This window comes from Centroberyx affinis, unplaced genomic scaffold, assembly GCF_046629955.1.
Source record: "Centroberyx affinis isolate AG114_WGS23_722 - 3 ecotype Tasmania unplaced genomic scaffold, CSIRO-AGI_Caff_v1 ptg001645l_1, whole genome shotgun sequence".
Classification (NCBI taxonomy): domain Eukaryota; kingdom Metazoa; phylum Chordata; class Actinopteri; order Beryciformes; family Berycidae; genus Centroberyx; species Centroberyx affinis.
Genome location: NW_027280078.1, coordinates 169,359 through 193,627, shown reverse-complemented (window position 1 = coordinate 193,627; position 24,269 = coordinate 169,359). Strand labels below are relative to the sequence as shown.

General features: G+C 42.2%; 1 protein-coding gene across 1 annotated transcript in view; it reads right to left on the bottom strand.

Annotated features, from left to right (window-relative positions):
• The window catches only part of atg7 (ATG7 autophagy related 7 homolog (S. cerevisiae)), a 64,381-nt gene that overhangs the window by 21,677 nt on the left and 18,435 nt on the right, over positions 1-24,269 (bottom strand). The window contains exons 13-18 of the mRNA XM_071528262.1: positions 23,845-24,039; positions 20,754-20,999; positions 19,277-19,392; positions 16,758-16,833; positions 12,626-12,706; positions 2,409-2,531 (exon numbers count right to left, since the gene is read on the bottom strand). Coding sequence (XP_071384363.1) covers positions 2,409-2,531; positions 12,626-12,706; positions 16,758-16,833; positions 19,277-19,392; positions 20,754-20,999; positions 23,845-24,039 — 837 coding nt within the window. The remainder of the gene's footprint in view (positions 1-2,408; positions 2,532-12,625; positions 12,707-16,757; positions 16,834-19,276; positions 19,393-20,753; positions 21,000-23,844; positions 24,040-24,269) is intronic.

Sequence of the window (24,269 nt, the reverse complement as noted above, 5' to 3'; positions counted from 1 at the left end):
GCTTCATAATGAATTCCGTACCAGACTTTGAGGAAAGTAGAGAACATTGTAAAAATAACTTAACAACTTATTATGCAAAGAAAGTCATATGGCATTCCATCAGTCTATGGTCTAAATGGTCTACTGTAGTTAATATGCCCCAGTATTTTGTAATATGAGGCATTTATCCATTGACACCATACTGTCCTTACTAAATGATGTCATTAGGCTGATATACAGTACAACAACCATAGACTTACAATTTTGTTTGCCAAGACTCTAAATGCTCTTTTTCTGTGTGAAGTGTTTTTTTTCCCTACTCAATTTAGGTCAATTCAATCCTTCGTAAAGTAAGGCAAACTCCCATCAAATACAAGTGATTCATTCATTGGAATCATTGGAAGTGATCACCTTCATTCAGTGGTGAAGCATAGCTGTATACAGTTCCAATGTCTACACTGTAAAAAAGGGATTCCCATAGGACCCTTTGAACCCCTCATTTTTACATTCAGAATTATCATTATTTCAGGCCAGTGCTTCTTAAAATATGGATCGGGACTCAAAAGCAACCACAGGCCTATTTCTAGTGGGTCCCCGCATGATATAAGTAATAATATGCTTTCATGAGCAAGAGTACAACTTTTGTCCCTTCCTGGACTTGAAAAAATAAAAAAAGGAGGCCCTCCAAGTGCAGTAGCTTTCAGGATAGCTAATCTATGTACGGGAAACAGGCGCTAAGACTTCTGGCGCTGGTGGGCTGAGCAATCAAAACAATCTCTCCATCTTCTGGTTGAGGAGAAGGGGACCTAAGCCAGACTCTACAGCGCACTTCATCAGGGAGAGGGGGGTGGAGAGAGAGGGAGGGAACGAGGAGGAGAGATAGAGAGAACGAGAGGGAATGAGGGAGAGATTGACAGACGGAGAGGGAACAAGGGAAAGAGAGAGACATAATGAGTGAGAGAGAAGTAAAGAGGGCTAGAGAGATGGAGAAAGAGAGTGGGAGAGAGAGAGGGACTGCAACAGTGAGAGAGAGAGAGGGCTCAAATCCTTCCCTCCTCACTCGTTTCTCTTCTACCTACTTTTCTCCCTTCTCCCTGCCTTTTTTTCTTAACCTCAGCTTCCTCCTCTCTCTCTGTCCTGTCTCCCGTCCTCCATTTCTTTCTTTTCCTCTTCCTCTGCTGTCTCTCTTCTCTCCACTCTCTTTTTCTTCCCCTCCCTCCCTTTCTTGTCTCCCCTCCATCTGTGTGTTATGAGTGGGAGTTGGGGAGAAAGTACATGGGATTTTCCCACAGCTCAACAGGACCAGACCCAACCCCCAACACACAAATTCTCAAATCTCTCCCTCTCTCTGACACACACAGGCACACACACGCACACACACACACACATATACACACACATACACACTCTCTCTCTTTTTCTCTCTGTCTCTCCCTCTCTCTCTGTCTCATGTCAGAGGGGAGTCTTGAAGAAAACCACCCATATTCCACCACTAACTATTCAGGATGTTTGCTGGAACTTTATGCCACTCGTTGTTCCAAAGACATCAACTGTGCGTCGCCATGGCAACGGAGTCATTAGGGGAAGGTTGGACCACAAAAATATCACTGCCTTTGGATGAAAACTGTGTATCTCCAAAAAAAGTCCATTTGAGAAATTCGGAAAAAAAGCCCTAGTTTCCGACAGACGACCATGCAGTTTTGTAGAAAAGTTTTGAAAATGCACAAAGAATGTAGTACAGATTTCATGGACCCCAGGGTCGTGAAACTTACTCAACCCATGAGGGGCCGTGTTATGCTCTAATTCAAGAAAATAAAGGAGAATCACCAAAAATGGTGTTTATAGGTTCTGATGTGAACTAAGTGGTATGCTGTGAGTCGAACACATGCCATATATTGTAGACATGGGTTACTCATATTCTTGCAGCCACATTTTAAATCCCACTGACATGCTTGCTGCTCTGCATTGTTGCTCTGCCAGTAGCATTTGTTTGAAAAATCCTACACTACTAATTGCCACACAGATGTGGGGGGACTCACACACTTTCAACCACGTTAGAATGTAGTTTGCATTGGTCTTATTGAAGAGTTTCATGTCATGTTATTTCTACCTTAAAACTATAAAATAAAACATCTAAGGTACATGCTGTTGCAGATAACAAAAAAGTTCTGAGGTTGATCATCATGGATCTGGATGGATTTTTCCTCCTCCACTTTGTGTGTTTATCTGTGTATGTTGACTCTACGGCCCGTGTCTCCCAATGTAATAGTTTTTGTGTGTGTGTATGTTAACTCTGGGGCTTATAGCTCTCGGTGTAGGTGTGTGTGTGTGTGTGTGTATGTATGTGAGAGATTGTGTGTGTGTGTGTGTGTGTGCATGTGTGTGCGTGTGTGAGACTGTGTGTGCGTGCGTGTGTGTGTGTGTGTTACCTCTGCAGCCTGTGTCTCCTGGTGCAGCAGCGTCAGCCCCGTCAGGTCCTCCAGAAAGGAGTGGGAGGAGTTAAAAACTTTGGACAGGAACTGGAAACCCTCCCTCTCATAGTGGTCCAGGACCTAAAAAAAAAACATCAACAAAAGTCTATTCTAGATGATTTGAATGAGAATATGGGGGAAACAACGACTAGCAAAGCCTTCCATCTTTTAATGATCCGGAACCTACAAAATAAATAACAAAAACAAGGTGAATGAGCTAGTTATGTTTATATATGGATGTCCTTTGTACCATGTGTGCCAGTATGCGCTCTAGACCTAACTACAGTGACTTACAAACACTGGTCAATTCATTCAAATTTATTATGGAGGCTGGTGGAAAGATAAAATAATTTCTGTCAGATTTTCCTCAAATAACCCCACGCAGATCCTCTGCCCTCTTGACTCCCTTCTTAAGCTCGGCCAAGCCTTTCATGCCCGCCCACAGACCCTCTTCTGCAGGTGTAGGATTACCTCTGCCTCAGACATCAACACCCTGTGTGTGTGTGTGTGTGTGTGTATATTGGTGCTTGTGCATGTGTGAATGTATGTGTGTTCGCAGACTGACCTGGCGTCTAGTCTCGGAGCCAGACACACCGCACACAATACACACTGACGTCTCCCTCTTTCACCTTTTCAACCTCCCTTTTCTTTCCTTCCCTCTCTTTTTCTCTCTTTGATTCTACACTTCCATCCGTGGGATCAGTTACATGAGACACCAACGGCCAAAACCCACTTTGTTGAAATATAGCTACTCATGAAACAGAAAAGAACTCGATAACTGTGATGATCTTGTGATAAAGTTGTAATAAATTCATTCCAAGTTTTACAAAGCAACACACACACATCAATGCACACACACGCACACACACAAAGCACAGTTGAATCTTTCACTTACATCCACATCAACATAAGACATACAAGGACACAAACAAGTACAAATACAGATTCTGTCCAGTCCCAAGGCGCATTTGTGGTTTTGCAAGCTACAGCTAGCTAACAACAGCTTCAGAACACATTAGAAAAGTGCAGACAGAGTTGTGAATTCTGGCCAAAAACTCCTAAGATTCTGTACATCACATTTGCACTTACAAATACTTAAATTGAGAAATTTGACATGATGAATTCAAAGATGGAGTAGATGAAGCAGTTATTTTTGAATAAGAGAAGACAACTGTGGGAGATATCTGAACATTTGCAGCTGATAAATTTATTGTATAAAATCATTTCCTCAAGAGTTGTAAACTGTGATAGCGCACAGGTATAGTGAAGCATCTGATACCTGACTGACTGATTTGAATTGCTTCTTGATACTCGGCACTGTGGAGATGCCGGCGAGATACCGGCGTGGGAAAAAACGCAATAAAGACACAAAAACACACAAAACGGAAGAGATTTGAAACTTTTACAAGATTCTGTAGTGCTTTCCAGGCGCTGATGGGTCTCAGTAGTGATCCCATACTGTTGACAGATAGAGCCAATTAAGCCAGGCAACGAACACACTGAGTGGTAAACATCTGGATCAGATAACGTGCTGCACATACGTACACACACACACACACACACACACACACACACTTTCTTAGCTGTCCATCGTGTCCGATTATGACACTTGCTCCAGGGGAGGGGTATCAGTATAGTGTAGTATAGTATTGTATAGTATCGATATAGTGGCCGATATTCTTTATATATATGTACAGAATATATACATAAACACACATTTTTGCAATGATCCCTCAAATGTGGTTATCAAACACTTATGACAAAGATATGTAATGGAGGCAGGGTATTTTACAGTTTAACAATAAACTTTATTATCCAAAATGAGTCTGACATCAATGCACTGAACACTTTTGTAAATGCAACGACTGGAATTGGGGGTTGGAAGATTTAGTGTGGACAATGGACAGATAAAGAAAGATAAATTTCTAAAATAAATCCTTTGTCCTCAGATCATTATTATGTGTAACAAGTTAACAAATTAGGTTAACTATAAGTTAAATAAACATTCCAAATAATAATTATAATGAAATTAATCTACTCTGAGGCAAATTTATCTTTCTTTATCTGTCCACTGTTCACACTAAATTTCCCATCGTTTCTCAAACAAACAGAAGCACATGGATAATTATTATGCAGAATGACGTCATCGGACCTTCCTGGGTGCAACGGAGGAAGCTGACCGTCGGACCTCGCGGTCGGATTTACTCTAAAAATCCCTCTTCCCTGGTTGGAATTATGCAGCGTTCCAAGCAGCAGTGATATTACGATGGTAGTGAGGGCTTAATCCCCTAAGAAGAACAAGCTACTCACGTTTTCTTCATGGACGCACATGGTCTGATGTTTGGATCAGCCGAGTGGTGTAGTTGGTAAGTTACTGGACGTCAGTTCCGACAGCAATATATATACACAGATGCTCCCAATCAACCGGGGGAAAGAGGGTGTGAAACGTTAGGCGGCAGGGCCAACTGATTGCAGGCCATGAATCTTTCTAACTGCAGGGAGAGTATGTATTTTCGGAGCAATGGGCCTTCGGAGCAATGGACGTTTGTTTTCGGGATAACGGGCTGTCGGACAAATGGGCTTTCGGTCCATTGGGACATTTTTCGGACTATTGGGGTTGCGGAATAATGGGCCGTCGGAACAATGGCATGGCATCGTGAATACATGCTCACACATTAGCTTCCACTCAGCTGACAAGGTATGAAAGTAGCTACGTGGTTAGCTAGTTAGCTAATGTAACAAACGAGTATGATAAGCTCGTTGTCACGGAGAGTAAAAGATGGGGACGTTGTTTATTTACTTTCCAGCATTGCGTCTCACCAACTAGGTATCAACGTAGCGTGAAATCAACACTAAACAGACTCAATCCACCACCAGAAAAAAGAAAGTTGCCCGTGAAGACACCGCTTGACTCCGAGTCCGCACCACCGTCTGCTACATATGTGCTGCAGACAGTGCTGAGAGTGTAAACAATGGAGTCGGAGCACGCTCTGCTGGACAAACTACATGATGAAACCATTTATAAATCACCCCAAGCATTGTTTTCTGCATTATATGTTCTGTAAAAAAGTTTTCATATCGGCACATATCGGAAAACATATACACAATACCGATATATCAGTGATAGGTCCATATCGGCCGATAAAATCGGCTGACCGATAAATCGGTCGGGCTCTACTGCTGATGGTGTTGATCATAGAGAGAAGTTCTGTATGGGGGATTTGATCTTCCCAGGACAGGCCGAGGATTTTTTGTAGGCAGCGTGTGTGGAAAGCCTCCAGGTTGGTGATGTGCCATCTGTATGGGGTCCATGTTTCTGCCCCATAGAACAAGGTGGAGCCACATACTGCATTGTACACAGCAACCTTGGTGCTAACAAAAACCCTTGTACGGAGGCGCCCAAAGGCTGAGGAGGCTTTGTTGATGCGGTTGTTTATTTCACTGTCAAGGGAGCAGTCCAGGGAAAGCGTGGAGCCGAGATAAGTGAACTGGTCCACCATTTTCAGTGGGACACCATTGATTTGGAAGCTGGGGGCTGAGGAAGGTTGCTCTGTGAGTTGAGCAATGACTTCAGTTTTTTGTATATTGATTTGGAGACCGAAGGACTGGTATATGGCAGAGATTATATTATATATATGGACTGCGGGTTTTGTGCCAAGACAGCACAGTCATCCGCATACTGCAGTTCGTGTATTTGGCATGAATTTGTCTTGGTATGAGCCTGGAGCTGTCAGATGTTAAATAGACTTCCATCAAGACAGTACTGCAGGTGGACTCCCTCCCTGCATCCCAGGGCATGGTGGAAGAGGTGGGTGATGGCTGAGAGCAGGAGGTTGAATAAGACTGGTGCTAAGACACAGCCTTGCTTGACACCAACCCCAACTTTGAAGAACTCTGACTGGAGACCTCCTGTAAGGACTCTGGCTTGCATACCATCGTGCAGTTGCTGCAGGATGGAGATAAACTTGGGTGATACCCCAAGTTTGGAGTGCTGTTTCTAGAGCATCTCATGGTTGATGGTATCAAAAGCTTTACTGAGGTCAATGAAGGCGATGTAGAGGTCTTTGCGCTGCGCTCTGCTTTTCTCTTGCAGCTGCCGTATGACAAAAATCATGTCAGTAGTGGATCTGGATTTCCTGAAGCCAGGTGTCTTCCATGACCCGGAGAGCACGCTGGGTCGCAGCTCTTGCCACAGCAAAAGCGGCTTTCAGGGTCGGTGATTCAGGGTTTGACAGGAGAGCTTTATGGGTTTTATGTTTTGTTTGCAGGAGTGACTGTATTTCGGCAGAGTTGTTATCAAACCAGTCCTGGTTACGTTTCCTTGACAGACCAAGTGCTTCCGAGGCTGCACTGTGGATAGCTGTGCGCAGAAACGACCAATCAGTGGAATCCTCAGGAACCTGAGTAAGGTTACTTGCAAGGAGGCGTCAGAGGTTGCCTGGGGTGGTGGAGTTGTTAAGTGCTGTGCAGTTTTCTGTTTGGAGCTGTCCTTGGGCGACGCGGTTGAATATTCATGAGGAGTTTGGATCTGACCATGAGATGATCAGTCCAACACTCTGCCCCACGCATGGCTCGGGTGATGAGTACATCCTGTCTGTCCTTTTGACGGACGATGATGTAGTCCAGGAGGTGCCAGTGTTTTGAGCAGGGTGCTGTCAGGTGGTTTTGAGCCTGTTTTTCATCTGGAAGGTTGTATTAGTAATGACCAGGCGGTGTTCTGAGCAGAGGGAGAGGAGCCAAAGCCCATTGCTGTTTATTTTCCCCACTCCATGCTGGCCAAGAACTTTACTCCATATGCGATGTTCAGAGCCCACTCTGGCGTTGAAGTCTCCTGTTCTGCCCCTACAAATGTAGTTTAGTGTGTTTAAATTGTTTATCCTGTGTAATAGCACAACCTGTACCTTTAAGTAACAGTGTTTCACCTGGACACCCGCTACGCAACTGACACGCAATTAACCAGGTGACAGGAAGTAAACTCATGGTCTGTGATACGGACTGTTAGCAGTCGTCAGCTCCTCAGTTTAGACGCTGTTCTTCAATTTCCTGTTTGCTAAAGCAACGTCTGTAAGTATAGTTCATCTGGTAACATACTGTATATTAATATGACCGTCAGGTTATTCTGTGTCTGTATGAATGTTGAAGCATATATTTTATAGTAGCCAAATCGCTATGTGGCTAGGCTAGGCTAGCTCCGTATCTCTATGCTATTTGCCTAGATACTTTCTGTAACCTGTTCTATGCTTGTTCTATCGCTTAGTACTGTTTAGTAATGCGGATACCGTGTCTGTATTGTGCTTACAGTTTCACAAGATTCTCAGTAAACTTCATGAAAATCAACACCTTTGCTGTGGAGTTTTTGGGAGTGTTTATCTGGTTGGATAGCTAGCGCAGTTAGCAACGAGGCCAATACATCTCCCATAAGGATGAGCTTATCTGTAGCCGAGGTTTTCTGGATGATGGAGTCGAGAGCTCTGTAAAAGTCCTCTTTGATGTTTTGCTCGGCATCCAGGGTTGGTGCGTAGGTGCTGATGAGGGTGGCGAAACGTCCCTGTGTAAGGGGAATGCTGAGTGCTGCAATATCAATGTTATATTTTGCAAGCTCAAGAGCCACAAGAGCTGTCCAGGAGTGTGCGAATATTCCATGAAGCGATGTGCAAAATAAATTTTCTTTTAGTTTTTCGACCGCGGAGAGGGATGCTCCGACGGTTGCGGTTTACCGTCTGGAGTGGGGGGAGCAGACAATTTTTGGACCACCTTTTCCAAGTCCTTCCCCATCAGGGGTGAGCAGTGTGGGGCTGCTCAGACGCAATGGGAGCTACCGAGGAGACACGCTGCCCCATCCCACAGTCTTGGCGACCATCACTCCTTTGCCACCTGCGTGCATGGTTTGACTAAGTACTCCCAGCCACATCCTCGGCCTGTACCTGCCGCCATTCCATGTCGCCACAGGGCTTTGTGTGGGGGGTGGAGCAAGGAAAGGATTTAGGTGAGGGTGTGGGTGCGCAGTCCTCACTCCCACCATCCTCACTCCGCCAGACAGACTTCCAGTGGAATGAGAAGCTCATGATGACCTTCGTCTGGCTGGAGCTGCAGGGGACTGCCGATGATCCAGTCTGCTGGACCGTGTCTTTGCTTGTCCCCAACTGCAGATTTGGTCTCAGGGTTTACTCCCCTAGCCAACAATACCTCCCCAGGTTAACCCACGTGGCAGTGGGGCAGTGGTTGGCGGATCACCTCTAGGGACCACTGCAGCTCCAAGACCCCCTACCAGTTCAGCCTGAGGTCGCAAAACCCCAGTTACCATGGGTTACCACGAGGAGGCATGATAGGAGTCTTGGTGAGGGAGAGGCTATGTACTGACCACAGAAAGACTTACGCACTGCTTCCTGGACCCCGGCTGGGGCGGTCAGCGGCAGGAGCTAAAGGAGGGAGATTGCAGGCATCCCTACATGCAATGGCTCGCGTCGCAAACTGCACTAGACGCATCACAACACCCTGCTGGCATTGTAGCCGGCCAACGCAAACAATACACAGCCTGTATGATATATTCAGGTGATATCCATGTGATACACACACACACGTCCTAAACCCTCCCTGCGCCACAGAAATTTCTATTGCATCTCCAGAAGCTTGATTTGACTGTGGTGGTGTCGTCTTTCTGAAGCTGTGTGTGTGGATCTATCACATGGATATCACCTGAATATATCATACAGGCTGTGTATTGTTTACGTGTGTGTGTGTGTGTGTGTGTCTAATCTTCAGATCACCTTTAAACATATCAAACAGACATTGGGTGGCCCTGGTGGCTCAGAGGGGCTTTAACTGTAGCTGTAAACATACAGAACATTGAGGATAGACTATTTTTCAAAGTATATACAGTAGGTGCTCTATACTGAGAGTCACACACGATGAAACTGTGGCCCATATTTATCAAATGTAACCGAACTGAGAGCTCATCTAGTAATGGTACAGTAATACTAGATGTAGTATTATTGGTGGTATTATTAGGAATGATGTACCGTAAGATTTTCAGAGCACAATGCGTAATGACACTGCTGTTGAATGGCTCTACCATAATGTGATGCTTGACGAATGCAGATAAATACTATGACGCTTGATAAATACTATGAGTTCCTAGTGACTCAGCCACTTTGTCTCCTAGTGCTAACATGCACAGATGCCAAATTAGACACTTGACTTGAGAAAACACAAGCTCCATTCTGACTCATTAAGAACCACTTAGAGAAACATGAGTTTGATTCTGAAATGAGATTTGTAGAAATTGACATCTTAAGCCTTCACTTAAAATACAGTAGATTTTTGAGGATAGAACAATCTGTGTTATATGAGGATAGAATAATTTGTGTTATATGAAATATTGAGTGATTCCCAAAAATACATTATTTACAGAATGGCCATATAACATTTCTAACTTTATCTCTATATTACCAATCTCTTCCACTGGAATCAGTCTAAAGTAGAGCCCATAGTAGTAGATCAATAGCTATGGCACCTCGACTGGATGACGTAAAAACAGTGGTAGTAGTAGAACAGCTAGTTGTTCTTCTAGTAATAGAAGGAATAGTGGTAGCAGTGTTAACAGTAGTAGATGTAATGATAATGACTGGCAGTGGCTTATGTCTTCAAAGTCATGAAAATAGTGAAATGTATAATTATGCAAAATTACTAGGGCACAGCTTTTTGAGTTACAAGTCTTTAAAAAGCATTTATTTCCTCTGGTAAACAAGGACACAGTATTAATGGTAATGCTACTTGTAGTATAGTAGCAGAAGTAGTATTAAGTTATTAATTCAATGTAATGGTCCAAGTCACTGTCTTGAGAAAGTCATCTACTCTGTAAGTGTAAATGAGGTTTGAGCGAAGGATTGAATCTTTACCAGTCAGTAAGGTGAGGACAAGTTGTTTAAAGTACAGAACTGCAACAGTTATCAAAGGTTTGTACTGGAAGAAACACCTTGATAGAGAACCACAGAGATGATGATTTGCGTTAGTGATCAGTTAAATGTCTTTTGTAACTTTTCATGAGTGTGAGCTATACATTTAAAACATAGTTTTTACTATTAATAGTAGCAGCATATTTGGTAGAATTAGTACAAGTAGTTGTAGTAAGAGTTGTCTGGCACGCTTTTAGACAAAGCCACGTCACTAGCTGTGATTTACTCTCTGGCGTGTAGTTTTATTGGCTTGTAGCCCCAGAAAGAGTTAGGAAACACACACACACACACACACAGAGTGAAAAGCCCCAACTCTACAGGAACTGCTCCAGCCCAGACAGGGGCTGAATTGTTTTGTTTCCATAGTGACCTGGCAGCACACAGCTGACTGCGGCAGGAATACACACAGACAAACACGTACACGCTCACACACACACACACACACACACACACACACACACACACACACGCACACACACACACGCACACACACATACACACACACACACACACACACACACATAAAAACGCAGACACACACACACACACAACAGTAAATGGACATAGACTGACAGACAAAGGAATGGACACACTGAGGGAGGGAAGGCAGGATGGAGAAGTGAAACGGGGGAGAGAGGGAGAAGAGGGAGAGGAGAATAGAGATAGGAGAGAGAAAAGGAGGTGAAAGATGGGGGGAAGAGAGAGGGGAAATAGGAGGAGGCAAGGGGAAAATTAGAAAAAAAGAGGGAAAAATGTGGAAAGACAGATAAGCAAAGGCAAGACAGAGAGAGGAGCGATGTGTGGGAGGGATTTACTGAATCAAAACAGAGACATATTGACCAATAATACGACATAACCTCTAGGCTTGCCTACATAAAGGCTTGTGTGTAGAAGCATTGATGTATTGTGTGTGGTAACACATGTTGTTTATGACTGCGCAGGCTTGACCAAATCACTGTAAAACCATATGAATCATCTGTGCACACCGAATAATCTCATCTGTCACGCAGGCGGAAACATGACACCTTAAGATGGGGTGGAACTCAGAATTTTTTTTTTTTTTTTTCAGAAGCCGCTTAGTTGGAGAAAATCTGAAACTTTTAGCTTACAAGCTAGCCAGCTCCCTCCCCCTCCGCTTCTCTGATTCTGCCCCTCTCCCTCTGTTTCTCTCTTAGTCTCTCTTCACATGAAAGTGATAGATCTGGGGCTTTATGACCCCTTTATAGACACAAAGACAGCATTGAGATCGGGAGGGAAACAGAGAATGGACCAACCCTCCACTCATCACAACACTCTTTCTTGAGCTCTGTACTTCCTCTCCTTCTTTCTTTTTCCCCTCTTTTTTTTTTTTTACTTGTTCTCTCTCTAACTCTTGCTTTTCCTTCCCTCCCCCCAGCCTTACACTAATCTACACCAACCAATCAGATCATTGGACCCTGCTAACCGCCAAGGCCAACCGGAGCAGTGATTGGCTAGTTGGCTGTGGACCAATGACAACGCAGGAAAAAAAACATGAACGCAGTTTTGCCCACCCCAGTTGGCTGATTTAGGAGATGTGAACCCTTCAACACCCCATCTTTACACACACACACACACGCAGGCACACGCACACACGCACACACAGACACACAGGCAAACGCACACACACACACACACACACACACACACGGACACACAGGCAAACGCACACACACACACACACACACACACACACACACACACACACACACACACACACACACACACACACACACACACACACACACACACACACACACACACACACGCAGGCACACGCTCACACACACACTGCAGTGGTGGGAGCTAATGCCTCTCATACGACAGTCAGTGACATCAATGAGCAACTGCTGCCAGATTATTACCATATGGTTTTACCAGCTCTTCTGTGTGTGTGTGTGTGTGTGTGTGCGCGTCCTTGCTATTCCTCCAGGAACAACATTTCAACACAGCTCCAGTGAGTTAACAACAGTGTGGGAATGGGAGAGATGGGAATCCCCCTGTTACTGCTAAAGCTGCCTTTTTTCAAAAACAACTATATTACTGTATATAGCAACATATTCTGATAGTTCAATCTGTCTGTCTGCATCCATGTTTCTTTCTAGTAAAGCTTTGCCTACTCCCATCAAAACATTGCCTCCAAATTAAACTGGATTTTAACACAAATCATTGGAACCATTCTATAGTATTTTTGCCACTTACGATGGGTGAGCAGGCGGTGCATTTGTCAAAGGCCAGACTGGCAGGCAGGACATTGTCAAACCTGGACAGAAAGCCTCGGATCTGTGGAGGAGAAATCAACACATGAGGACATTAGTTAACTGACATGGAAAAGGGGAACAGAATAGCACATCAAGACTTAAAAGGGACAGCCTAGTCAAATAGAATTTGTGTTCTTTTATAAGGTATTGGTCAGTTTAGTCTAAATTATGTGAATATGAATAAGTCTCTGAATAGGTCTGAAAGAGACAGTTACAACAGACATTAATTAAGGAGAAGAGCAAGAGGCACTATTTGGGTTTATTGTGTAGTCAACAGGTGCTCTTCGGAGGTAATGTTGATTGGTGAGTAAAAACTATGATATTCTTCATTCTTTGCAAGCAACAATTAAGTGAAACGTAGTAAAGTAGTAAAACATTAAGGTATTTCAGCCTTAGAACGGTTGCTCACTGAATGTAGGGGTTGAAAATGTGAAAGGAGTTTGACTTTCTCTGGTTTCCATATTTTAAAACCATGCTGACAGCTCCCTCTGGTGCTGGGGAGGCAAACAGCCTTTCCAGTGAAACATTTCCACCACCTCCATCACCGCTGAAAGCCTCTTCTCATATTCACTGCTAATTACCTTCATAATTGTTTAAGGACACCTCCTCCCTCCCATCAACACATGGAGAGACATCACTCATCACCAATCTCTCTCCCTTTCATCACTTCCCTCTTCCGCTCTTATTCCCACATCCTCCTGTTTTTCAATAAAAGCTCCCCCATCATGTATTCTGGTGACGCACAAACGGCAAGCACAGCATCAAATGACTTCCTGACTACAATTATCTGGTGGTGAAACCAACTTACATACATTTGCAACCAATTACTGTATAGTGCTCAGAAAAGTGAATAGGGGTGAAACTTAAGTATTTCAACCCTTGGCTGTGCTATTTGGATGCCAGCTCCATAACATCTTCACTAACCCCCATTCACATTATTTTTCATGAGGTCAATTTTGCACTAGCCCATGCTAATTTATCTCAAAGAGCTGTGTAGATAATCAGGTATAATGTGGTACAGTTCAACATCATGCAGAGGATTTTAAATAGTTATAGCTCTTTGTCCAGCCTGCGACTTATTTCATTTTGCTTCATTTTTCATTATCCCTTTCTTCTCCTCTTTTATATCTTACCATCTGTGTACTGTTAATTTAAATTAAAATGTCATACAAAGCAATATGAGGAAGAGAGGCATGAAGAGGTAGGGAGAGATGGAGGGATTGAGAGGTAAATGGCAACGGGAGGCAGTAGAGATACAGGGTCAATGTGATTTGGAAATGACATACCATCAGAATGAATGAATGATTCGGCCAGTGGATGAATGACCAAATGAAGAAATGAGTGGGTAAACAAGTCAGACTAATGGGTGAGTTCGGGTGAGTGACTTGGACCAAAACAGACCACAAGCCCGGCCCAGAACTACACAGCCCTTGTAGAGAGCAGACATTAAGTAAAGGAGTCCAAATCTGTCATGGTAAGATTGTTAAACTTTGTGTATGACAAATAAACCTCAGCTCTATGTGCTTAATTACTGGTGTGTCCGTCTGCTTAACTATTCAGTTAACCATAGGCCTAGCTTTACATCTTTTTTATATTATAAAGTAATACATGGAAATGTTTCCTAGTCTATTATTAATTGGAAACCTATTGCTCAAACAATGCTTGTCAGGCTGTCATTTAAAAAGGCTCAATCAGTAACTGCAAAATGAAGTCCTGTGTTTCAACACGCTCCCCACTGCTGCCTTTGTTTACATACTGATTTACTGGATTTTTTTTTTTTCAGTCTCCAATTTGTCTGAGCTTTTGATATAAGAATTAAGAGCTAAACAAGAGTTATATGTGCATTTATATAAAGTATACTCTAAACTAAGCTGTGGTGTCAAATGAATAAAACGTTCATTTAGTCCCTTCTTGTAAATTTCAGGGCATTTCTTTGGATTTTAGAGACTTGGAGGGCAACACTGCTTGTAGAGTTTCATGGAGGGACAGTGGCTGCCTTTGCAAGGAAAATACAGTATCAGCAGTCATTTTGAGGACTTAGGTAAAGATATTATATAAATTATATAGTATATGTAAAAATATTTTACCACCTAAATATACCATTTAGGTAGTCAAAGAAAAAATAATTTAATTGGGCCACTTGTAAGATAAATGAGACATGTAGTTTCTATAAATCACCACAAGTTGTCACTGTGGCACCACAGAAAAGTGAGCTCATCTTCAGACTACTCAACTGCAGTAACTTATATTAAAATAGATTATTGCAGGAACAGGCATTTCAAGCATAATATATACAAACACTGTGTGCACACACACACACACACACATACACACCCTCATGTTTATTCCTCGTTTTTTTCTCTCTATCTGTACGTAACTCTTTATCCAATCCCCTCCATTTCTCTCTGTCTCTCTCCCACACATACACAGATACACACACAACACACACACACACACACACACCACATTTACATGCCATTCTTCTCTGGATTATTTAGTGGAAATACCATCAGCAGCAGAGGTGTCAAGCAAATGGCAGAAACCCACATTCTCAGGGTGATGAATACTGATGATGATGCAAATGGAGAGGGTCAAATATTTAAGTATCTGAGACAGTGACTAAGCAAAAAGGCACAGATTGCATAGCTGCAGTCTATTTTCTCTCTCTCCATTTGGTGACCCGCCAGTTTAGACTATAACTCTATAATAAAATGTTTTCAGAAGGCTTTGTACATTGCAAACCATTCAGTCTATCATATCTTTAAATGTAAGCTGTTAGAGCACCATTTCAGTCTTGTATATTGGTGAATGACTGTAATTTTAAAGGTTTTTAAAGGTACTGTATTGCAACCCTAAGAGACCGATTACTTTAGAACTGATTTCGGCTTGCGCATGTCTTCAGACATTAGACCTATTCACTTGGTAAAGGGCTGAAAAAACACTAATCTATGTGGAAAGACTTGATAGTAGCTGATTTATCTCCTGATGGTGGATTGATGGCAGGAATGCATCATTCCAAGAAACACACAAACAAACAAAGGAATGCACATAAAGGCATTTGCAAGGGCACACACACACACACACACAAACACACATACACAACCACAGAGAGAGGCATGCACAAGGGCACACATACAGACACAGTCATGCAAAAGGAGAGACATACATACTACAACATGTGTACCCGCGATCACACACACAACAAGTCATGCACAGATGCAGATACATGCACACACAAAGGTGCACACAGACTGGCATGCACACACACACACACATTCTAGAACACAGTGTTCCACCCTAAGAGAACTGCGTTTATTTCTATAGCAACACCATCAGTAGGAGAATGGAGAGATTACAGGCTTGTAATGCAGTGATCAAACATTAGTACCCAAGAACTTGTCCTTGCAAGTATAACTAGAAATAACCGCCTCGCCGTTGTATGCCTCCGCTAATAAACTTTGTTTTATCATTGCAAGGACAGTCTTTATTTATTGAACATATATAATTTATGTGATTATTATTATTATTATTATTATTATTATTATTATTATTATTGTGATAGGTCAACTTAAAGGATTTTGGTGTCTGCAAAAGTAAGTGACAGCACTTCCACCGTTTTTGTAGAATGACCCAAGATCGTTTTCTCAGCTACAGTGGTAAGCAAAACATTATGATGTCACAGTGAATTTGACCTTTGAACTTTTGGATATAAAATGTCATCACTTCATCATTTTATCCTATTAGACATTTGTGTGAAATTTTGTCATAATTAGCGTATTAATTCTTGAGTTATGGCCAAAAACGTCTTTTGTGAGACCGTTTTTGACCTTTGACCACCAAATTCTAATCAGTTCATCCTTGAGTCCAAGTGGACGTTTGTGCCAAATTTGAAAAAATTCCCTCAAGGCGTTCCTGAGATATCGGATTCATGAGAATGGGACGGACAGATGTACGGACGGATGGACGGACGGACAACCCAAAAACATTATGCTTCCGGCCACAGCCGGCACGGAGGCATAAAAACATGGGGATGTGTGTGTGTGTGTGTGTGTGTGTGTGTGTGTGCCTCTGACCTGATGCGGCACTAGGCCCAAGGAAGTGGGAGGTTCGTTCATTCTGTCATCACTGCTGCTGGCCACTGCATAGCCTCTGGATGGAGGTGAGAGAGGAGGATGAGGAGGAGGAGGTGGAGGAGGAAGAGAGAGAGAGAGAGAGAGAGAGAGAGAGAGAGAGAGAGAGAGAGAGAGAGAGAGAGAGAGAGAGAGAGAGAGAGAGAGAGAAAGAGACAATACTGTCATCAGTCAGTGAGCTCCCACTGTTGTCTTCTATTAATAATCTTTATTTAATATCTTTATTTTATATATATACAGTATATATTGTACTGTATCATGATGTTTTGTAGACCCAATACTGTACTATGTAAAATTAATAATGTTTCTGTGTCTGATAGGATCAGATACTATGCCTCAATCTATCAATAAGGATACCATGATCCACAGTATCAAATGCTGCAATACAGTTCAGTTGTTGTCACTATGATATTAGAAGGTAAATATCCTCTAAAGAACTTAAACCTGCCTGCCCAGCTACACATACCTCATTCTATAAATGACATATATCAACATCTTTGATGTAAGATATGACATCTTAATGGACAGCTTAACAGAAGAACAAATAACTTGGCTGATTTACTGTTACATTTCATTGTTCACAAAGGTCAGAGTAAATCTATACTATATATGAAAATCACATGCTTTCCTGTCGCAAAACATTGAATCTGGTCAACCATATTGAGGACCGAGGTCCCACTTGCTTGACCCTGAACAAGTTTGGTATTTTCCCTGAGCAAGCCTCTGCTTTTTATGAGTATCCTCTTTTCGTAAACATAACTGCTTAAGAGATTGGTTTGGTAACGTTTAGAAGATTGGTCCCTCTGCAATATCCTAACAATGATGAAAACATGAAGTCTCACACTTGGCTCGATTTGATTTTGCAAAGCAAAGAAATGTCTATCACACTGCTGCCAACATTAATCCCCCTGTGACAATTTTCAATAGGCTACAGTTTTCCCAGAGAAGATTCTACAAGAAAGCTGGGGTAAGGGCCTTAAAAGGAGGGATATAGGGATAGAGAGGTAGAGGGATGGAGGATATAGACAGAGGAATGAGGAAGAACATGGGGTGAAAGACAAGAAGAAGACAGAAAGGGAAGAAGCGAGAAGTGGAGGTATTAGTGAAAAAAGAAGAGGGTATGCAAGGATGGAGGGGACAGAGAGAGGCAAAAAGAGGAAGTTGAGACTGTTTGGGTGCGTGCCGACTCTCCTCCCCAGCTCTGCTTCCTAAGCTTTTTATCCTGGCTAGGCATAGTAGCTCTATAACGGCTTAATACATCTCAAAACACTCTCAGAGAAAATGGCTGCCTTATCAGGCCCAGTGAGCGGCCACTTTAGTCTGCCTTTCACTGACACACACACACAGACACACACACATTTCCACAAAGACACATTTATACACACACATGCACACACCAACACACACGCACGCACTTCATAGACATGAAAGCATCCCCATCATTCTCTTCTACCTGAAAAGAAAATCTTCTGAGAGTAAAAATATAGAGCTATCACAAATTGCCGTGTGAACTGTACTTGAGAGCGGACTGAATCACAGGGTTAAAGCCTTTGATGCATTACGGAGAGAGAGAAGGACTATGAATTCTAATGGAGCTTCCATTGCTGACAGAAATTTTGGGGGATAAAGGAAATTCTGGGAGCTACACCATGGCCAAACTGAGCAAACACACTGCATGTGGTGCAGTAAGACTGACGTTGCACTGTTGCTCCACGCAAGTGAAGAGCTTCTTTCCAAAATATATCCACCATCTGCAATAACCGACGCCTACTCTGACAAAATGACTGCAGTTATTAAAGTGAAGCATAGCACAGAATACTAATCAATTTATTTTCTTTTGCTTTCATGACAGTTATGATTTTGAAGATAGAATCATCTTTGTTTCTGGCATAATGACTGACATATTTCAGGTAGAAAAGCTTTCCCAAAATGGATATATATCATTTTGGCATGAAACCCATTCATTGTTATTTACGTTTTCAGCCATCAGAAAAGCTCACAGAATGATCCAGAGACCAGTTGTTTTAGCGATAAATGCTTTGTTTTACAATATGACTTCAGAGTTCTACATGATAACATCCACAAAAATATAGGCTGTAGTGGGCACTTGAATGGAATTTCTTTTTACTACTCTGGCATGGACACCATTTCACCATCTCAACAGTGAGTGCTCCAGTGATCATGGCCAGACCTAATCATTGTTCCTACTACTGCTATATCTCTATTGCAATTTACAAAAAAAAAATGTTTATTATAAAGAAAACAAGACACTCTTGTGTGCAAAACCTTAAACATAAAGCAAGGACATACCCTGGTATTGTCTCTCAACCTACTAGCTCATGTTACTATTATACATTAAGTCTATACTATGAATGCATAGCCAGACCACTACTACTCCTACTACTGTTATTATTAGTTCTGACAACTAGCCTACCCAAGTAGTAGAAGTCTACTATGCTTACCCTTCACTGTGCTGCAGAATGGACACCATCATCTCGACGGCCAGGGCTCCAGCGATCATGGCCAGACCTGGTCTGCTGACTGTGCACTGTTGGTCCAGAGTCCGATCCCTGGTTGACTGGCCACAACAAAAAACAACATGTGGTAAAACAGTGACAACATAAAAACAACAATGACATCAACATTAAGAACGCAAGAGGGTTTCCCCTGGAATAAGGAGAGAAGAACCTCCGGTGGTTAAGTTACCAATCAAATGGGTTTTTGGCAAAGATGGGTGGCATCTTTTACATTTTAGCCATTTAGATGATGCTCTGATCCCAAGTAGATGAGTGAACAGATGGGGTTTCAGTGTCTTGCCTACAGATCGTTGGACACACAGTGGCTGTTGTGGGAGTCAGTTCGATTCAGTGACTTTCTAAAATTACAATTATTTGCCAAAAATACTGTAATGTAAGCCAGTCTTGGGCTCTAACCAAGGATACTTTTCCCTTTTGATGATCAGCAAAACAAAAGTAAGTGGTAGCCTCAGCCTTACAGTTGAATAAAGAGGGAAAAGAGTCATTTCAAACTCTCAGCGTATGTTTCATTTCCTAGCTGATGCATCATGTTCTGACACCTCTCATTCTGTGGAGGCTGCTAAGAAACCTGATGAACCACATTGTGTCTGACAATCTAATGTACAATTTTGCTGCGTAATTGTCTGCAATAAAGGCGGCAACAACAGAACTTCAATCAACAGACAATGCACACAGGAAAACAACAAAAAGCATTCTCAATAGACAATTTTGAGTTTTCTATTTATTTAGGCTTTTGACACAAAAGTAAAATCCATACCTAATATTTAGCCAAGTCACTGACCTAGAATCAATGAGTGGAGGGTGAGCAGCAAATCTCTAATTTGAACTTTAATGCCAACATTAACTATAATCTGTGAGAGAGCACTGCAGCCGTATGGCATTTAAGGAGAGGATCGGGCTCAATGGCACGGTCGCTGGCATTCGGCTGTGGCCTTCAACTGCAAATGAGTGGCTGTCATAGATTACTCATATCCAAAGGTCAGAGAGGGAGAAAAGGATGGGAAGGAGAGAAACAGATTGTGAGACAGACACAGAATGTGGGGTGGTGGGGAAAAAGTGTGTGTGAGAGAGAGAACTTGAGAAGTGGAAAGTCTGTGACCGACATCTTCAGACCTCTTCTTTACTCTCCATTTGTGCCTATAAAATTTTACAGAGCTATCATTTTAGTAGCATAATACTAGCATTATAAGTATAATGCTCATAATAATACATTTATTCCCCTGTTGGCTTAAATATTGCAATAAGAGCAAGTGTTCCTTGATCCTTGCTTTGTTCCTTGCTTTGTGTTTACTCTGAAATGTTTCCTTCATTTTGCAGGTGTGTTAGTTCTATGTGAGTACATCATGAGAGTGTGTGTGAGTGTGTGTGTGTGTGTGTGTACGTGCATGTGTGTATTCCTTACATCTCCCGGTGCCACCACATCATTGCAGAAGTAGCAGCCCAGCTTGTGTCCTGGAATGTTGGAGAACAGAGAGGATCCTGGGACAGAGGGGGCGGAGCCGGCCGGTGTGGAGGAGGAAGAGGAAGTAGAAGAACAGGAAGGGGAGGAGTCCACTCCTGCAGACACATTCTGATTGGCTGGGGGGTTCTTCAGGCCGTGTCTCATCACCACAAAGGTGTCAAAGCCTAGAGCGGCATTCACCACCAGCTAGAGAGAGTGAGAGACAAAGAGGAAGGAGGAGTAAACAAAGAGGCTAGAGAAGCAAAAGCACAACTTTAATTTGGGCCTGAGAAAAAAGGTACATTTTGCAGAGGAGTGACTAAAAACAAATGTTAAATAGAATTAGCATCAGCAGAGTCAGAACATTTTCCATTCCTCCTATCCAAACAAATCACATTTAAGCAAATTAAATTAACTAAATAGCTTGTCTTGCACAATCAGCAAAGGTACAATGTACTGAACCACTTACAAAAGCAATGTCACAAAACATTAAAAGCCTCTTTAAAATGTTGAAAGCATCTAGAATTTCTGAGAAGCACTGAAAGTAAATTGCTATGTCAATTTGCAGGGAACTTTGAAACAGCTCCATTGCAGAAATTGGACAAATTACCTCTCAGCAGACCAAAAAACACTTAACCGCATATAGCAATATATCAGTAGTGTCACTGATACCACTGGAGGCTTTAAAAGTTCCTGACAGAATGTTCAATAACAGAACGTCGCCTGGCAACTAATACAATTCCAACCGGTAAACAAAGAATTTGGCCAGTATTATTTAGCAACAACAGGAAGAGAAGTAAAACAGATTCCAGATTTCAAGTTCTAGCTTACAGAAAACGAAACTACGCTAAAATATCACAAACTCATGAAGATCCCCGGCGATAGCACTGCACTGCAATGGCCATGAGTCCACTGGATCCATACAGCAAACAGATCTGTTGAAGGCTTCAATACTGACTTCCTTTTGCCTTAGTTCCAGGGTCAAATACTCAAGATGATCAACATCAAATTAAAATCCTCTGTTTGTGTATATTTTGTGATGACAATGTAACATTAAACCAAGCAAATATGTCACAAAGTGCTTTACAATGCAAACAAAAGGACATAACATCAGTGCTGAACAATGTTATGTTTAAAACTATCATCAGCCTTGATTGATAACTTGGTCATCTGGAAGGCACCTTGAAAATTGATTTATTCAAGCTAGCATTATTGATTATATACCTGCTCATGGTTTAAATAAAATGCTCAGATCTTGATAGGGCATTCATTTAGAAAGGTGGTTAAAAATATGTCAGAAGTTTGCATGCATTGATTTTTTATTGTGTGTATGTGTGTGAACACATGTGTGTGAAGGTTACTCATAGTTCCAAACTCAAACATATAATGGATTCAGAAATTCAGAAATTTCAGTTGAATGCAATTTTGATATGCATGACAGGGTTATGTTTTGGGACCTCATGGTATCCTTATTTCAGCCAAGTGAACTTTTGAAATTTTAGTTTCTCATATAAAATTCAGTATTTCATTTAATAAGGTAATGACAGAATGGCTGAAATTTGATGTATGCTGTAAGGGTTTTACACACAGCCAAGCAGGCACGTGCACTCACAGACACAGTGCATGGTACATTAATTATTCTGGTAAGAAATACAGTATGTAGCCTGTGCATAGCCACTCCTTTAGGTTTAACAGTTGGACTAAGCACTGCAATATAAGGGCAGAGATAAATCACTCTGAATAACTCCTCTGGGAGAGGAAGCACCCTTTGACCGTGATACCAAACACCAATACCAGTGCTCCCTAATTAACAGTTAAAGTTTAATTTAATTTGTAAGCACTGCAGAAATCAAAGTTACACCTGAAATATGAATCAGTAGCAAAATTGGAGTAGTATCTGAACAGTAAATACAGTAGTATCCATGCTGATCTGGAAAATCAGTTGTTCCATGTGCCATCGAATCCCAGACACATCATGCTATGATCACACAAAGACTTAAACATAAAGACAATAGTATAAAAACTTCAATAAATTCAATCATTCCATACAAATTCAGAAAACAGAATTTAAATTCAGTTGTCTGGTGGAACAAATCACTTAACTTTCAATCTAAGTTATTTACACATACACAAGATCTTGGGTTCTATTTTTGTGAATCAAGGCACAGATGCAGGCGGTGGTGCAAGCTCACTTGGCATGACCAACAGATCTTTGGTAATTTTGTGACCAGAGGCACAGCGGAGACACACCAGCGGCAAGGGGTTGGATTAGGGGGAATACATTATCAGTATGTGTGGTGGGGGCTCACGTGTCCCTTTAAAAGCAGTGCACTCCCAGTCATGGCGTACTGACAGTTTTGTAATGGAAAGGGGACTCCAGACCGGAAACTGATGTTCTTGTCTGGGAGGTGCAGAGTCACAAATATACGGAACCCCATGCTACGAAGGGCAGATGATGTCCCTCTTTAAGTTGAATTCACGTTTCTGGAGATATTGAAAGCCTGGTCACCATGTTTTCCAAGCGTAATGATGCTCACCGACAGTATATTTTGAAAGACAATGATTCACACAATAACAACATGTGCAGATACAACATTGTAGTACAATAACACGTTTCCATTATTTTCTTAGCTGCCTGTAGTTTGTTTTACATAAGTGATTAAAATGGTTGCATTGAATTAGTTATACGTTTCCCTGCGCACACTAATGCCACCATTGCCAATTCTGTGAGTAAAGCAATAGTCTGTTTAAAACTGACAACTCCCCATAAAACTGAGAACACGCCTTTTGTTAAGATGTTAGAAACCCTTTCAAGTCATCAGAGTACAAGTCAAAGTCAAGTCCCAAGTCACCAGAACCCAAGTCAAGTCTCAAGCAATTAAAGTTGTGTGACTCGAGTCTGACTAGAGTCCAAGTCATGAGACTCGAGTCCCCACCTCTTGTCAGAACTGTCCTGATATACCGTAAGTAAAACTGATTTAATAACTTACCCAGTGAGAGTTGAGCATTCTCTCAGGTTTGCACACTCATACTACATACTGTCCCCTCCTACCTTCCTCTTGCTGGCTGCTATGACTGTAGGCAGCCAGCGGCTCTCCCTGGTGTCCATCAGCAAGAAGACCACGTCATGTTCAGAGATGAGTTTCTCCAGCTGCTCCACATCCCTCTGGGCCTGGGACATGGTGGCCTGAGAGAAATTCACTGGGTGGCCCGGCATGGGGATGCTCATATTGTAGCCCTCCGCATTCTACATGAGGAAGGAAACAAGAGGAAGAGAGAGAGAGAGATTTGAGTTTTAACAAAACCTCTATTGAATGACGTACAGCCAGTCTCATACATTCAACCCTCAAGTGAACCCCTGAAGCCCCAAATGGTAAAATACACAAACCATTAAAACAAAGCAAAGCAAGCTAAGCAAACAAGTCAAAGCCAAGCAAAGAAAAGCAAGACATTTATAGATAGATGTGGCCAGATAAA